The 17,235-nt window shown below is 34.3% G+C and overlaps 2 protein-coding genes across 2 annotated transcripts; both read left to right on the top strand.

Moving 5' to 3' along the window:
• Window positions 1-555: 555 nt before the first annotated feature.
• Window positions 556-3,372, top strand: LOC121392362 (ubiquitin conjugation factor E4 A-like). The gene is given in 9 exon segments (XM_041523599.1): window positions 556-787; window positions 1,149-1,213; window positions 1,867-1,996; window positions 2,044-2,129; window positions 2,739-2,872; window positions 2,919-3,024; window positions 3,076-3,142; window positions 3,145-3,187; window positions 3,246-3,372. Coding segments are annotated over 9 exon segments (990 nt in total).
• Window positions 3,373-15,096: 11,724 nt separating this feature from the next.
• On the top strand, window positions 15,097-17,126 carry LOC121392360 (outer dynein arm-docking complex subunit 4-like). Its single transcript, XM_041523598.1, is given in 12 exon segments — window positions 15,097-15,126; window positions 15,265-15,396; window positions 15,440-15,560; window positions 15,563-15,592; window positions 15,639-15,700; window positions 15,764-15,844; window positions 15,891-15,948; window positions 16,295-16,458; window positions 16,460-16,503; window positions 16,553-16,639; window positions 16,686-16,882; window positions 16,942-17,126. Coding segments are annotated over 12 exon segments (1,191 nt in total).
• Window positions 17,127-17,235: the final 109 nt, after the last annotated feature.

Raw genomic sequence — 17,235 nt, 5'->3', positions numbered from 1 at the left:
TGACTTACATCATCTGATGGATTGTGTTGTGATCTTTTGCCAGAATTCTGCACTGGCTAATGTAAGATTGATAAAAAATAAATGGAAAAAATCTGAAAATTGTGAATAAAATTTGCCTCTTTTAATTCTAGCTTCTTGTCAATTCTACGTACTGGCTACCAGAAAAACAAGTTCTTCAAACAGGAAAATCATTTCAAAGCCACACCCTTCTTGGTCGTCTCTTATCACCTACAACACTTGCACCATCACTAATGCGACCAGCTGTTAGTGTATCTCTCAATACTGTCTCCTATATCTTGTTTCCATAGGAACACTTTGCTGATCTTGAGATACCTATTAGAGGAGATATCTATGTAACACGCTCCAGATCTCTTCAGTTACAATTAGAGAATATTGTATCAAAGCTCTACCAACTAATCTCATCTCTCCTTCACCAAGGAGAGGAGGTGAGAGAGAAGGTGATTGTTTGGTTAGTAGAATGCTTTAATGCAAACAAAGATAGAGGCAAAGTAAGATAGTCTCAATGGAAGTCTAAGTAGTTTGTTTTTGTCATAGATGTTGTCTCGTTTACATGGAGTAGGTCCTTTACTGACAACAGCTAGTGATGGATTTTTCATTAATCTATCGTGGTTACTACTTCAATTAAGTGTTCCATTTACTGAGAGTAAAACAGGAACAAACCCTCGCCTGATGTCAGTTGATCCAGGTTACTGTACATTAGGAGAAAACTATGACAAGCCTTATGTTGATTTTTCACAAGAAACAAAAATGGCTAATGTTACAAGAGGTACATAAATACTTTAAAAGAAGATACTACATTATAATTATAGATGATTCTGCTGAAGATAATCCCTCCTCTACTGTCCTGCATCCTGTAATACCAGTTAAATTTGTGTCACATTGTTTTTTTCTCACTCACCGTTGTCTCATACTGGGATTAACACAGACAACCCATCTTTTCAGAGATCTTGTCTCTGCTGCTGCTAGAGTAACAAATACTAGATACTAACTAACATTGTTTTTATATTTTATGATAGGCACAAACATATGGGTCTTACTCGTGGGCCACAAATAAGGACTCTACATTCACAGATATTGGGAATTAAAGTAAGTTCCTTACTTAACAAGTTTGTTATTGTTGACTATAGACCCACGCTATGCACCCTCAATTATTGGAGTTGTGTCTCACATTCTATACGGCCACAGCAACATGGTTAGTGGAGCTTGTTAAACTGGATAGACCAGATATCTTCCCTTTACCAGAACAGGTTTGACTAGTCTTATCTATTTCTTGCAGTGTTTAACTTCTTTTCTCCATAAAGGTACCTCTAAAGTTACAAAGCATTCCAGAATGTCTAGTTGAGAACCTTGCTGACTTTGCCATGTTCTTGAAGTAAATGTACTTTACATATGAATATATTTAAATTAGTGTTATTAATAACACTTAATAGATACTTATGTATACAAGTAAAACTACTCTAAAACAGTGAACTAACTAAAATTAAAAGTATAATTTAATAGCTTTGAACTAAAATTAAATTCAATTTTAAGTGAACTAAGGCAAGACAATGTTTTTTACATGTACAGGCAATCAGGAGAGGAAACTTTAGAAAATGCCGGGGAACAACAGATACAACTGATAACTTTTTGTACTGTATTTATGGGGTGAGTTCCTTTTAATTAACTATATAATCAACTTAATAACCAGGAGTTTCTCGGCTACTTTATAATCCACATTTGAGAGCTAAACTGGCCCACTTGCTCTCTTTAATGATACCAGATGAAGAACAAGAGCAACAAGGCTTACTTCAAGTTGCTGTAATATTATAAATAAAATTATTAGTTGTTAATACTGATGTTTTCTAGTACCCAGAGGTTCAAAGGTCATTGTTTGAGTCACACTCTATAGCATCATGTTATCTGTTCCAATCTCTGTTAACAATATTCATTGATATAGAACACACTGGAGACTCAATGGAATTTGAAGATAAATTTCGTAAGTTAACATTATCATTAATTGAATGCATTGTCTCATATATTTAGAATATCGACTTCCCATGTACAAAATACTCAAATTTTTATGGAGTATTCCATCTTATCAGCAAAGTATCCAAGCTTTAGGAGAACAGGTTAGCCAAAACAGTAACTTGATTAGTACAACAAACTGCACCCCTTTTTAGGTGGAAACTGTACAGATAGGTTCAATGACTCCATTATTTTTAAGATTTATCAATATGTTGATAAATGATGCCACATTGCAGCTAGACGAAGGCTTACAGGTACAATGTGGGCATGTTTATATCTTATGTTACTATAAAATCTAGAATTTAAAAAATATACGAGAGGTCCAATTACTAAAGGACTCAGCAGAGTGGGAGGGTTATCTGAGGATGTAAAGAAGGATCATGAAGAGAAATTGAGGGAGTCTGTTATGTACGCTAGTAACAGGAACACGTTAGCTTTGAAAACAGTGAACACTCTTGAGATGATTACAAGTGATATTACTAAGTAAACTCCACCCCTTGAATTTGTAGCTAATTATTGTAATTGGATATTTTCTTGTAGGCCTTTTGTTTCCATGGCAATGGTAGACCAGATAGCAGCCATGTTGAATTACTTTTTGAAGCAACTTGTTGGACCACAAAGCAAAGAGTTTATTGTGTGTTCCTATTATTAAACATGTTATAATAATGACAACTTTTTGTAGGTGAAAGATCCGAGAGAAATATAATTTTCAGCCTCGAGAGTTAGTATGTAGTATAATTGGAATCTATTTGAATTTAGGACGAGAGCCTGCCTTCTGTCAAGCTATACCAAGAGATGGGCGGAGTTTCTCCATGGGACTATTTGATCTTGCATTAAATGTCCTCAAGTAGGTGTGGTAAAAGTGTATTACTGTATTTGCTCTTGTTTGTCAGGCGTCTTGGTAAACCCATTGAAATGTGTACTGGATTAGTAAGAATGAGAGAGAAAGTGAGACAATGTTCCCAACAACTACACCTTGAACAAGAGATGATGGATGATGTATGTATTGTTACACTGGATATGTTTATTTTTGTATCATTTATTGTTCAGGCCCCTGATGAATTTTTGGACCCCTTGATGGCTGAAATAATGAGTGATCCTGTCACATTACCCACATCAGGAAAACAATGGAAAGAAGTGTTATCATTCGCCATCTACTTAGGTCAGTGTACTCGATATCTTCCTAGCTTTCAATATTGAGTGAATCTATTTGTATATAGTGATCAGACTGATCCGTTTAGTAGACAACCATTGACAGCAGATATGTTAATATCTAATGATGAGCTGAGACAAAGAATTGAAGAATGGAAAGAGCAGAAATCTATAAATAAAAAGGAAACATCTTAGAAATTGGCTCAAATAATAAAACATTAATTTTATGTATGTATTGTTTATTTACAATGTCAAGTTTTCTTCCTATTTGTCTCAGGGCTTGAAATGTGTTATATTATTAAAATAGTTATTATTTATTTAACAAAATGTAATTGTGTACCTAATAATAGTACGTAATTTATGATGTAATGCTTATACTAAGAGTGGGAAATGTGGCCAATCAGATTGCCTTATTTCTGATAATTTTATGCATTGTTCAACAATACAATGCAATTACTGGTAAAACCGGTTTTAGACACTAGTAGAACTAATGTATATCTTAATGCGCATGCCCAGTAAAAACCCGGGAAAAACGTGGTATAAAATAAATCAAGTGCAGTTTGTTTCAGTTTGACTGACTAGAGGAGAGGTGAGTGCATATTGATCCCTGGAGAAGAACTACGCACTTTTGAGTAACAAATCTCTTCAATTTGGAGTTTACACATGGTGTACATTGTGTTGTTGCTGCTGCAAACCCTTTCTTTCTTATGGTGTTTTGATGATAGTGTGGTAATCTGTAAGTCTGTTCATGTATGTAATGTACAATGTTTCATGTATTGGGTAGTTGCATGATGGAACGACATATGATGGACTAAAGTGAAGACTTGCATGCTAACGGTCAATGACATTATAGACTTCCATCTCCCTATGTTCTGTTACAAATCCATTAATTGATACATCGCTGTATCTAAGAGATTTGTTTGTGTTTAGTTGGGTTATCACTGTGTGTTCGCTTCGGTAGAGAGTCATTTCTGGCCCACAGCTTGGCTTTGACCCTGACGGTATCTGGGCTATCTAGTTTTTATAGACTGGGCCATCTAGTTTTTGTAGACTGGGTCATCTAGTTTTTGATAGGAGTGCATGATCGACAAGGTATCATGTGCTCCTAATTTTCTTAGGTCTAGATAATTGATACATTTTGAACATGTAGGCTAGTTTTTGTGGCCCATCTACTTTTTACCCAGCTTTTTCTGGGTTACCTAAGTTTTACCCAGCTTTTACTGGGTCTAGTTTTTTTCCCCAGCTTTTACTGGGTGTATTATGTCCACATTCACCTCTGTATTATTATTATTTTATTTTGTTGTTGTTGTTGTTGTTGCTTGTCTTGTCTTGTCTTGCTTGTCTTCCTTCAAAACTGTGAGTTACCTTGTCGTTTTGTTTAGTAACTGTACGCTGTGTGACAGTAACTGTACTACTACATTCTATAACAGAACTAAGCACTAATACAGTTCATTATAAGGAGATGGAAGTCCTAATATATAACGTATTGTAGAAACTAGTGATACCTCCGTGTACCTGTAGTACATTAGGACTAGTTTCTATTGTTCTATTCTGTATATTGTTGTTGCTGCATTGCACTGGCCATTGAGAGCATTAGCTTCAACAGTTTCTTCAAATGGATATTCTGATATTGTTTCGTAATATATTCATACATCAGATTTGATAATTGTCAAGACAGTTTTGGTGAATGGATTTCAAAGACAGCTTCAGGCATTATCAAGACCGCTTTGGACCATTGAAATAATTGTCAAGACAGCTTCAGACCATTAATAATTGTTAAGACAGCTTCGGACCTTTACAAGAATTAAGACAGCTTTGGTGAATGGATTTCAAGACAGCTTCAGGCATTATCAAGACAGCTTCAGACCATTGAAATAAATAGTCAAGACAACTTCGGACCTTTACAAGAATTGTTAAGACAGCTTTGGTGAATGGATTTTCAAGACAGCTTTGGGCCTTTGAATTTATTGTTACGACAGCTTCCAGCATTGGAATGAGAATTGATACGTCTTAGCATTGAGCATTCGAACTGATTGCTGCATTTGTATTATTTTAAATCTGCCATATACTGATTTTCAAACTGTTAGCTTGTTTCCTTTTTTAAAGACAACTGAGCATTTTTTGGATCTGAGTTTTCAAAACAGCTTCTAAAGAGAGCATAGCATTGTTAACATCAAGTCTTTTTAAATGATGTTTCAGCATTAGTTTTTGAACTAACTTTTTCTATTTTTAAATCTTGCCTTTGAGCTGTTATTAATATGTGAAGACACTTTAGCATTAGCATTGAGTTTTTGTCAAAAGAGCTTAGCATATTCTAATTCTTATTATGGGGACCGACCGCTTTAGCATTTCATTGAGCCTATTGAGAACACCTAACTCTAGTTTTAGAATTATCTATTGAGAGCACTTAACTTTATCATTAGTATTTCAATGAGTCAAGCATTAGCATTTCAATGAGCGTATTAATCTAGTATTAACATTTTAGTGAGCCTATTACTCTAGTATTAACATTTCAATGAGCCTATTGAGAACACCTAACTCTAGCATTAGTATTTCAATACATCTAAAATTAGCTTTAACATCAGCTAGAGTAAGTTATTAACAATATCTCTTATAGTATCATATTGGATCAAGAATCATCATATCTAGTAATTTTTTAACAATATCTTTTACAGTGTCACATTGGATCAAGAAATCTATCATCATATCTAGTAAATTCTTAACAATATCTCCCTATGGTGTCACATTGGATCAAGAAATCTATCATCATATCTGTAAGTTCTTAACAATATCTTCTACAGTATCACATTGGATCAAGAACTCAGTGTCATATCTAGTAAGTTCTTAACAATATCTCCTATAGTATCACAAAGGATCAAGAAATCTATCATCATATCTAGTAAGTTCTTAACAATATCTCCTACAGTATCAAATTGGATCAAGAAATCTATCATCATATCTGTAAGTTCTTAACAATATCTCCTACAGTATCACATTGGATCAAGAAATCTATCATCATATTTGTAAGTTCTTAACAATATCTCCTACAGTATCACATGGGATATCATCATATCTGTAAGTTCTTAACAATATCTCCTACAATATCACAAAGGATCAAGAAATCTATCATCATATCATATTCTTAATACATTCACATTGGACAAGAAATCTCCTACAGTTCACCCTACAGGGATCAAGAAATCTATCATGTTCTGTAAGTCATATCTACAGTAATTGTTCTTAACAATATCTCCTACAGTATCACATTGGATCAAGAAATCTATCATCATATCTGTAAGTTCTTATATATTGTAACATTGGATCAAGAAATCTATGATCATTCTGCAAGTTCTTAACAATATCTCCTACAGTATCACAAAGGATCAAGAAATCTATCATCATATCTGTAAGTTCTTAACAATATCTCTTACAGTATGACATTGGATCAAGAACTCATGTCATATCTAGTAAGTTCTTAGCAATATCACAGTACCAAATTGGATCAAGAAATCTATCATCATATCTAGTAAGTTCTTAACAATATACCACATTCCTACAGTAATATCCACATATGGATCAAGAAATCTATCATCATATCTGTAAGTCTTATATCTCCTACAGTATCTTAAAGAACTATGTCTTCTTAACAATACACAGTATAACAAAGGATCAAGAAATCTATCATCATATCTAGTAAGTTCTTAACAATATTTCCTACAGTACCACATATCAAGAAATATCATCATATCTTTAAGTTCTTAATAATATCTCCTACAGTACCACATTGGATCAAGAAATCTATCATCATATCTGCAAGTTCTTAACAATATCTCCTACAGTATCACAAAGGATCAAGAAATCTATCATCATATCTGTAAGTTCTTAACAATATCTCCTACAGTATGGTATTGGATCAAGAACTCAGTGTCAAGTTCTTAACAATATCTCCTACAGTATCACATTGGATCAAGAAATCTATCATCATATCTGTAAGTTCTTAACAATATTTCCTACAGTACCACATTGGATCAAGAAATCATTCATATCTGGATCAAGATCACAAAGGATCAAGAAATCTATCATCATATCTGTAAGTTCTTAACAATATCTCTTACAGTATGACATTGGATCAAGAACTCATGTCATATCTATAAGTTCTTAGCAATATTTCTACAGTAGGATCAAGAAATCTATCCATATCTAGTAAGTTCTTAACAATATTTCCTACAGTACCACATTGGATCAAGAAATCTATCATCATATCTGTAAGTTCTTAATATATCTCCTACAGTATCACAAAGGATCAAGAAATCTATCATCATATCTGTAAGTAACAATTCTCCTACAGTACCACATTGGATCAAGAATATCAGGTCAAGAACTCAGTGTTAACAATATCTCCTACAGTATAACAAAGGATCAAGAATCTATCATCATATCTAGTAAGTTCTTACAATATTTCCTACAGTACCACATTGGATCATCTATCATCATATCTAAGTTCTTAATAATATCTCCTACAGTATCACAAAGGATCAAGAAATCTATCATCATATCTAGTAAGTTCTTAACAATATCTCCTACAGTATCACATTGGATCAAGAACTCAGTGTCATATCTAGTAAGTTCTTAACAATATCTCCTACAGTATCACAAAGGATCAAGAAATCTAGTAAGTCTATCATCACAAAGGATCAAGAACTCTATAAATTCTTAACAATAACAGTTCTTGGATAACAATATTTCCTACAGTATTTCCACAGTACCACATGGATCAAGAAATCTATGATCATATCTGCAAGTTCTTAACAATATCTCCTACAGTATCTATCATCATAAAGTTCTTAACAATATCTCTTACAGTATGACATTGGATCAAGAACTCATGTCATATCTAGTAAGTTCTTAGCAATATTTCCTACAGTACAAATTGGATCAAGAAATCTATTATCATATCTAGTAAGTTCTTAACAATATTTCCTACAGTACCACATTGGATCAAGAAATCTTATCATATCTGTAAGTTCTTATAATATCTCCTACAGTATCACAAAGGATCAAGAAATCAAGATCATATCTGTAAGTTCTTAACAATATCTCCTACAGTATGTCATATCAAGAACTCAGTAAACTTCTTAACAATATCTCCTACAGTATCACAAAGGATCAAGAAATCTATCATCATATCTAGTAAGTTCTTAACAATATTTCCTACAGTACCACATTGGATCAAGAAATCTATCATCATATCTTTAAGTTCTTAATAATATCTCCTACAGTATCACAAAGGATCAAGAACTCATATCTAGTAAGTTCTTAACAATATCTCCTACAGTATCACATTGTTCAAGAACTCAGTGTCATATCTATAAGTTCTTAACAATATCTCCTACAGTATCACAAAGGATCAAGAAATCTATCATCATATCTAGTAAGTTCTTAACAATATCTCCTACAGTATCACAAAGGATCAAGAACTCTATCATCATATCTAGTAAATTCTTAACAATATCTCCTACAGTATCACATTGGATCAAGAACTCAGTGTCATATCTAGTAAGTTCTTAACAATATTTCCTACAGTACCACATTGGATCAAGAAATCTATCATCATATCTTTAAGTTCTTAATAATATCTCCTACAGTATCACAAAGGATCAAGAAATCTATCATCATATCTAGTAAGTTCTTAACAATATCTCCTACAGTATCACATTGGTTCAAAACTCAGTGTCATATCTAGTAAGTTCTTAACAATATCTCCTACAGTATCACAAAGGATCAAGAAATCTATCATCATATCTAGTAAGTTCTTAACAATATCATAGTAGCACATTGGATCAAGAACTCAGTGTCATATCTAGTAAGTTCTTAACAATATCTCCTACAGTATCACAAAGGATCAAGAAATCTATCATCATATCTAATAAGTTCTTAACAATATCTCCTACAGTATCACAAAGGATCAAGAACTCTATCATCATATCTAGTAAATTCTTAACAATATCTCTACAGTATCACATTGGATCAAGAACTCAGTGTCATATCTAGTGCGTTTTTAACAATATCTCCTACAGTATCACATTGGATCAAGAACTCAGTGTCATATCTAGTACGTTTTTAACAATATCTCCTACAGTGTACAATTGAGAAGTTAATATTATTGAAGATCTTACACCTACTAAAGAGAGATAAGATTAAGCCTCTCTCCTCATGTCCCCCTCCAGAAGAGAATTTACCCCTGTCCCTCATTGTGACTGATAGTATAGATTTATTAACTCTAAAAACCTAGCATAGTTTTAATTTTAATTACATGTATTTTAAAAGTCAACGTTGCTCGTAATCATACTCAGTTGTCGTTAATGAGATTCATAGGCGCCTACAGCGCGCCCCACAAGAGCATGAAGACAAAATCTTCAGTACATATATAAAGAAACTGAAACCGTCATGAGTGCCAGTGTGTTGTGGGCCAGCGTTCCGCAATGCATCAGACCTCTGAGATGGTTACCAGCATACTCTACGGAGTATCCGAAAGGCCGACTAGGATAGGGCTGGTAGTCTCCCTTTAAACGAGATGAGGCTGGTGTATTTGTGGTTCCCGGTTCCTGAATGCGAAATTCCCTAAGAGCTGGAATCCCGTACGGCTGGTTTTAAGTTAGGGCGACGCTCCAGCCAGGATTACCTCGCGAAGACGAGGGTTACCAAGCCAGGTGGCGTCCCAGCTAGCAATAGCAGGGAATCCTGGAGCCTAAGTGGAAGCCTGAGTGGGTGAGCGAGTAGGAATCGTTTGGGCAACACACAAGGGTTTTTTTTTTTCATAATCTATTTAAACTACTGGGAAGGAATAACAGTAGAACTGGTCCTCAGTCTGTTAATAGAAAACATTCCGCAAATTCAGAGACATCTGATAACTACTCCTACTTTATCAACATACTCTTGTGACAAGATGGTGTAGCAGCACTATAATGTCAACAAAAATATCCTTTATCAGCAAAGTTCATGAACTAGAAGTATTAGTTGAACACTGTAAAGACCTCATGCCATATCTACAGCTAATAAACAGTTTCAAGCAGTAATCGCAGTCGTAAAAGCTATCACACAATATCTATCTAAAAACTCTACCAGTTAAAAATGAAAGTGTCATTTAAATGAAGATTGTGAGACTAACTAAAGTTTTTTCAACTATGAAGAAAACAACAACCACAGCAACTACGTCAAGAAAACACTTGCAAGAAAGATGAAAAAGTTTGTGGAGACTGTTTTAAAGGTAATAACGATAGTTCTGAAACTTTTGAGTGAATACAGTGTGATTCCTATCTATTATGGATGTACATTACATTTTTATGTTACAACAAATAAAAGTCTTATCTAAACACTCTTCTTCATTATATCGTTTGTTCTTTTCATCGAACTTTATAACACTAAATTATGAGCACTTGAATCACATTTTAGTTCCTTTACATCCTCCATAAGGCAATCAATTCACAACATGGAACTTCCGTTCACGTGAGAAAATGAGTTAAAAAAAAAAGGAGTTACAAATTTGGATTAATGGCTGTCTTGGACTTAGATGAGAAAAAGAGAACTCTAGAACAACAAATCGATGAAATAGAACTCTTACAGTCAATGTTTTCACAGCCAGGTGAATTTGTGATAGAAGATATGAATGCTTACTCTTTACTAAAGAGTTTTGTAGAAGGCACTGAAACAAACCATCCCAATACTATATCATGTACAATACACCTTATAATAGACAACGCAGAAGGGAAACCTGAAATAGAATTTGATATTGAACTAACTTGTAGACTACCAAATGAATATCCAGTAAAACAGTTCCCTGAAGTTCACGTCCACTCTGATAGCCTCACAAGATCTGCTCAAGACAACTTCAATAAAAGCATAGAAGCATATATAAAGTCAGAACTGTGTATTGGAGATGTGTGTTTTTATTAACGATAATAGAGTGGGTTCGTGAGAGGGCACCAGATTATTACACTCCTCCTCCTGTAATGTCTCAAATGTCACATGACTTATCACAAGAACTTGACTCTGACCATTTTTGTCGTATGTGGCTATATATGCATCACATTTATAGTAAAACTAAACGACGAAATATCTTGTCACTGGCTAGTGATTTGGACTTGACTGGGTTCTGTCTTCCTGGAAAACCTGGTGTGGTATGCATTGAAGGATATAACAAACAAACGAAGGAGTTTTATAATGTTCTTAGACGCTGGAATTGGAAATCAATCACTTGTCGTAAGAAAGAAATAATTGAGGATTCTCAAGACATTGATAAAGAAAGAAAAATAACTGGTTTCCAGGAACTAGTTTTTGATATACATGGGCAACGTGGTAATCACATGGATTTGGGTCAGTTTCGTGATTATTTAAAGACTCATCAACTAGAGTATATGTTCAAAGAGTTATTTGGTGTTGATGGTAGTAGCCAATCTACAAGTGATGCATTATAATGCTGTACAGGAAAAAAGTTGTATAAAGATATAATTATGAACATAATATTCCTTAAATTATTTGGATGAGTAAACATGTCATGCTGACGTTATAACATATTATCTACAAGGAATGACATACTGTGTTTTTATATTAAGTACATCAATGTTCTTGTGTTAGTTGATTATTGTTTTGATCATAGCTATTTTAAACAGTTGATTAATATGATCGAAACACTGGCATTCCATTGGCTGGATTTGCCAAGTGAGCATATCAACTGCTTTGATGATCAGTTTATACAAAGTGCAAGTGTGATATTTTGCGTCTTGCATTGAGTTATTTTGTTTTAGGCTCTCTTAACTGGTTTAGTGCCGCTATAGTTACCATGAGTAGTGAATTACCTCGTCAAGGTAGTAGATCTCTAGTGGCTGTACTACAAGCAGACTGGAGAGCTATGCTTCTTGATGAAGAAAGCAAAGACTTTCAGATTGTTGTTGGCAATAAAAAAGAGAAGTTTACTTTTCATAAAATAGTGTTACTAGCACGTTGTGAAAAGTTCAAGAGAGAGAACTTAAGTGGAAAAGAGCTTGTTCTACAACAGGTTGATTCTGAAGCTATGCAGAAAATACAGCACTATCTGTATACAGCAGAGGTATGAGACAATTTCATTAGTAATAAACTCTTTCTCTCTCTCTCTTTCTCTCTCTCTCACTCACTCAAATTGACCTTACTGATGCTACTGAATTATGTCCTCTCCTTCAAGTATGTCACATATTTGGTCTCTCATCTCTCCAGTCATATTTGATACAATGTCTCGAATTACTCCTTTCTGTTGACAATGTATGTACTGTTCTTTCGTCAGCTCATGAAACTGTCTCAACTCTTGGACAAAATGATGATGACGAAGAACTTGTACAAGACATGTGGACTATCATCAATGTTTGTTTACAGTATGTAACCAGACATAAAACAAATGTACTAAATTCAGATGGCTTCTTGAAGCTGTCTAGAGATGCTATGATTTTACTTGTGTCATCAAAGGTAGGTTCTACAACAGCAAGTGTTGACAGAATTGTCATTACAATTAATACTTTCTTTATCTGTTTTTTCATTACTGTAGCTTGAAATTGGTACTCAAGAACTTCTAAAAGCTGTATTAAGTTGGGCTCGCTTTAAAGTAGGAACTTCTAAAGTCCTACAATCTGATTGGTCAGAAGAAGAGCGGGAAAATGTCCGAGTACATGCTGAAGGGGTGGTTAAACATATTCACGTTGCTAATGGACAAATGAGTCCAGACTCGGTTACTGATGGTGTATATGGTATATTAGAAAGGTAACTTATAGTTCAAATAAATTACATAATTACTACATGCAGTGAGTAATGTCATTTGATTTGAGAGTTACATATGTTAAAAAGAATTAATGTCCTACTCGTGTTGTTGGGTTAGCAAACACTATATACTGTGTTCCCCACTCATTCCAGAGTACTCTCCTGTGTCATATTCATGCATGTACCTATACCTCTGAGAATACTTATCAACTTGTAAAGTTATTTTAATTCTATTACTACAATATCACTCAATATTATTTTATTGTTTGGTTATTTAATACATTCCCATAATAACATTAAATAAATTATAAATATAATTATTTAATATTAAGGAATGTAACTTATGTAAGTGGTTTTTTTTTTGCCTAATTAGGTATTCTTGGGCTGAAAGTTCATTCAATGAAGTGTCATTCCCTGATTCAAGTCTTCTTGCTGGTAGATTGGATCTACAGGCTCAATTAAACCAGTGGTAAGTATGAAATTAGATATTGTAGTAATCGACACATCATCAGAATAGACAGATATGATAGGGTTATTGCATCCCTGTAGGTGTGGTCATAATAAACAGCCATGGATCCTTTTATATCGAGGATCACGTGATGGCTTTAGAGCTCAAGATTTCCATACTCGATGTGATAATTTTGGACCGACAGTTGTCATAGTACAGGTACATATTATACAGAACGTACAAATTATATCCCTCATTGCAGTCATCGTCTGATCACATATTTGGCGGCTACTCCGATGTAGCTTGGAGTAGTAATCATCGCCGAGGAAGATACATAAGTTCTCATTCATCATTCCTTTTCTCTCTAGTCAATCCTTTTCTTGACACCCCCCCGACCCAATTTAGAATTGAACAACCATCTTATGCTATAAATAATCATCCTCAGTAAGCTATAATGCTTTAGGTTGTGCGTGTGTTTACTTTCTCTTTGTAGGAGTGGACCTATTTTTGGTTCAGGAGCTGATCTTTGTTTAAGCAATAATTGTCATTTAAATGAGGAGTCTTATTCTAACTTCCCTTCATCCTACAGCAGTGATAAAATTGTTGACCCAAACTACCTGGCTGGAAAAAAATATTTTACTGTTCAAGATTATGAAGTATTTGGTGTCCAGTTATAAATACTGAAGTTGCCATTGTAATATTATTGTGTGATAATGTTAATAAAATGAAAATCATTTATTAGATCTATGCAAAAAATTTTACACCTGCATCTGAATCATCAGGAGCAGTACCAGATATGTACTCTGCTTTGCCTTCTCTTGTTAATGCATAGATTGCTTTCTTTACCATCCAAGGCTCCATGTTAAAGAACTCCTGTTCAGTAGCATAGTCTCCTGAATGTATCTCGTACAATGTACATACACTGCTACCAAGTCCTTGATCACAAGCCTATAATATTGTAGTATAATTGAAAAAATGTTACAACCTACCCATTGATATATTAATTTTCCCCATTCTTGTGGTGAACGCCACATAACTAAACAACGTGTCTTTGAAGAGTCTTGCCATTCTACATTACCTATATGACAAATCATACTTATAGTAATCATATATTAATAATATGGGGCTTACCCTTTTCAGCTAAAGTATCTAAGATGACACGAATTACTTCCAGTGATAGTTTACCTGATATACCTGATTAAGAAAATTACAAACTAACATATGCCCACTAAACCAAACATTAACAATACAAAGAATGGTCTTTTTGCTGGTAAATTATCACTATGTAATCAAACAGGTCATTGTACATTTTAATAATGAGGAATACATACTATTATTATAGTATGGATACGATTTATTTTAGCATTATTAAATAGAGGTGATGTCTGAGCTTCATTAATATCCATTGTAAAACCTTTGATATGACGATAATAAGCTAACACTAAGTCACACCAAGCCTCTAGCTGTTTTGACCTCGTATCTAGATTTGTTTGTAGAGTAAAGAAAGGTGGAAACTCGTACTGCCATGGCCATTGAAAAGTGGTGATAGATTGTAGTGACATCTTGCAGGTAGCCAGCCACACCCCTCTTACACCCACCACCTACGCAATAATTAACTTCGCTCAAGTTCTATTACCATAGCAACCAATCAACATAAGAATAAGAGCATTTGCTGGTTAGAAAAGAAAATGTATGGAGAGGAAGAAGGTGAACAGCCTGTAGGATCTTATGCCATCTTTTTTGCTGAAGGAGAGAGTCTTGCTAAACAAGGACAATATTTAAAAGCTATTGATTCCTTCACTAAAGTATGGAAACATTTTTATCATTCAAATTGTTAAATATTCTTATCGAATTAGGCACTTGAGTTTCAAGCAGATGATCAGGCCTGTCTAGTGGCACGTTCTAAATGCCATCTTCAACTAGGAGATGCAACTTCAGCATTAGAAGATGCTGAAGCATCATTAAAAGATGATGATAAATATCATAGAGTTAGTAACTGGACAGTTTAGAGTTTACCTCATGTTTTATTAGGGACTTTATCAAAAAGCTGAGACACTCTATCAAATGGGAGATTTTGAGTATGCTCTTGTGTTCTATCACCGTGGTAACAAGATTCGACCTGATCTTAATGAGTTTATATTAGGAATACAAAAGCTCAAGAAGCCATTAATAATTCCATTGGAAGTCAGTATGGAATGTATTTTAATTAATCTAGTGTCATTTTCTTTAGCTCCTGAAGCTTGTAAACTAGAGAAAACAGGAGATCTTTCTTTCTTTCATCAACAAGATGCTGTGGTATGTTGTGGTATCTATTTTTAAGGTAGATCATGTCAACTGAACAGGGAAAGAAAAAAGTCACTTAAAGCACAAAAAGCAGCTCGATCACAAGCAAAAACTAAGGAAGGACCAGTAGCATCAGAGAGAACTATGAAAGAAGTTAGTAATAATATATTATCTGCTATTTTACTGTCTTTTGGTACAGTTATTAGGAGAGTTATATGCTGATCGTGAATATCTAGAAATATTATCTAAAGACTCAGGTGAGTTTGTTCATACATTGACTCTCAATATGTCAATATTGAGGACAGGTTTAGTGATTGGTAACAAGGATCAAAGTATTTACACATTAATTCAAGAAGGAGTCTCATATTTGGACTCACGTACTGAGTTCTGGCGTCAGCAGAAACCAATGTATGCTAGAAAAAGAGAAAAGGAATTGAAAAAGTGGAAACCTTCTCCGACACGACCTCAAAACCCTACACACAGTACAAGACCTGCCAAGGAAGTGGACTACACTAAGTATGTCCTGAATTGTCTGGAGGAGATTGATACAGGTTCGAACTTGTTAGTAACATCATTAATAGATGTATTGATATTCTAATATAGCTTTAACATATGGAGAAGCTGAACGTAGTGTTAAGGAGGCTGAGAAGTTAATGATGACTATTCAAAGTCTCTCAGAGCAAGACTTACCCAATAAAATGCAGTTTGTGGCTACAGTCCATTCTTGTCTTGGGTCTGCCTATTTGGAAATGGGGGCAGACAGAACAATCAATAGAACATTTCACAAAAGACATGGAAATAGCAGAAGAAGGGTAAGATGATAGCATTTATAATGAAGTAATCAATTTCATTTATTAATAGGGATTACCCCGATGCTAGAGCAAGGGCACTGTACAACCTTGGTAGAGTCCATTCAATGAATGGAGAATATGAGAAGGCTATTGAACTGTAGGTGTTTATATACTTTTAAAAAAATTGATGGAATCTTGCATAGTTGGATGAAACGTACTCCAATGTTAAAAACATCTGAAGAGAGTGCTTGGTTATTTCATGAGATTGGTCGTGCTTATTGGGAATTAAACAGCTATAAAGAAGCAAAGGAATATGGAATCAAGTCTTTAGATGCTGCTCAAGATTGTGGTGATCAAGTGTGGCAACTTAATGCATTTATGTTGATAGCACAAGCTGAAGGTAGTCACTGTGATAGCAAATGTTTTGAATCATGCTCTTCTCTCTCTCTCTCTCTCCAGCAAAATCAGGTGATTTATCAAATGCAGTTGCTTCTTTTAAGCAAAGTCTTGAGCTTGCTACAATTGTTGGTGACACAGAGTCTGAAGAAGGCATTAAGAAAGCACTTGAACAAGTTAATAAGCAAATTGTGGACAATCTTCAAGATCCACAAGATGGCAATAACCACCAGGAAGTCACTGCTTAATTCTAGCACTACTTGATTGATATAATATTTATATAATTACAGTTTAGCTGAAGAGATCAAGTGCTCATATTTAAAGACAATGAAAAAACCATTTCCCTTTAATATCATT

This window comes from Gigantopelta aegis, unplaced genomic scaffold, assembly GCF_016097555.1.
Source record: "Gigantopelta aegis isolate Gae_Host unplaced genomic scaffold, Gae_host_genome ctg3653_pilon_pilon, whole genome shotgun sequence".
NCBI lineage: Eukaryota > Metazoa > Mollusca > Gastropoda > Neomphalida > Peltospiridae > Gigantopelta > Gigantopelta aegis.
This window is presented reverse-complemented; position numbering and strand designations above follow the sequence as displayed.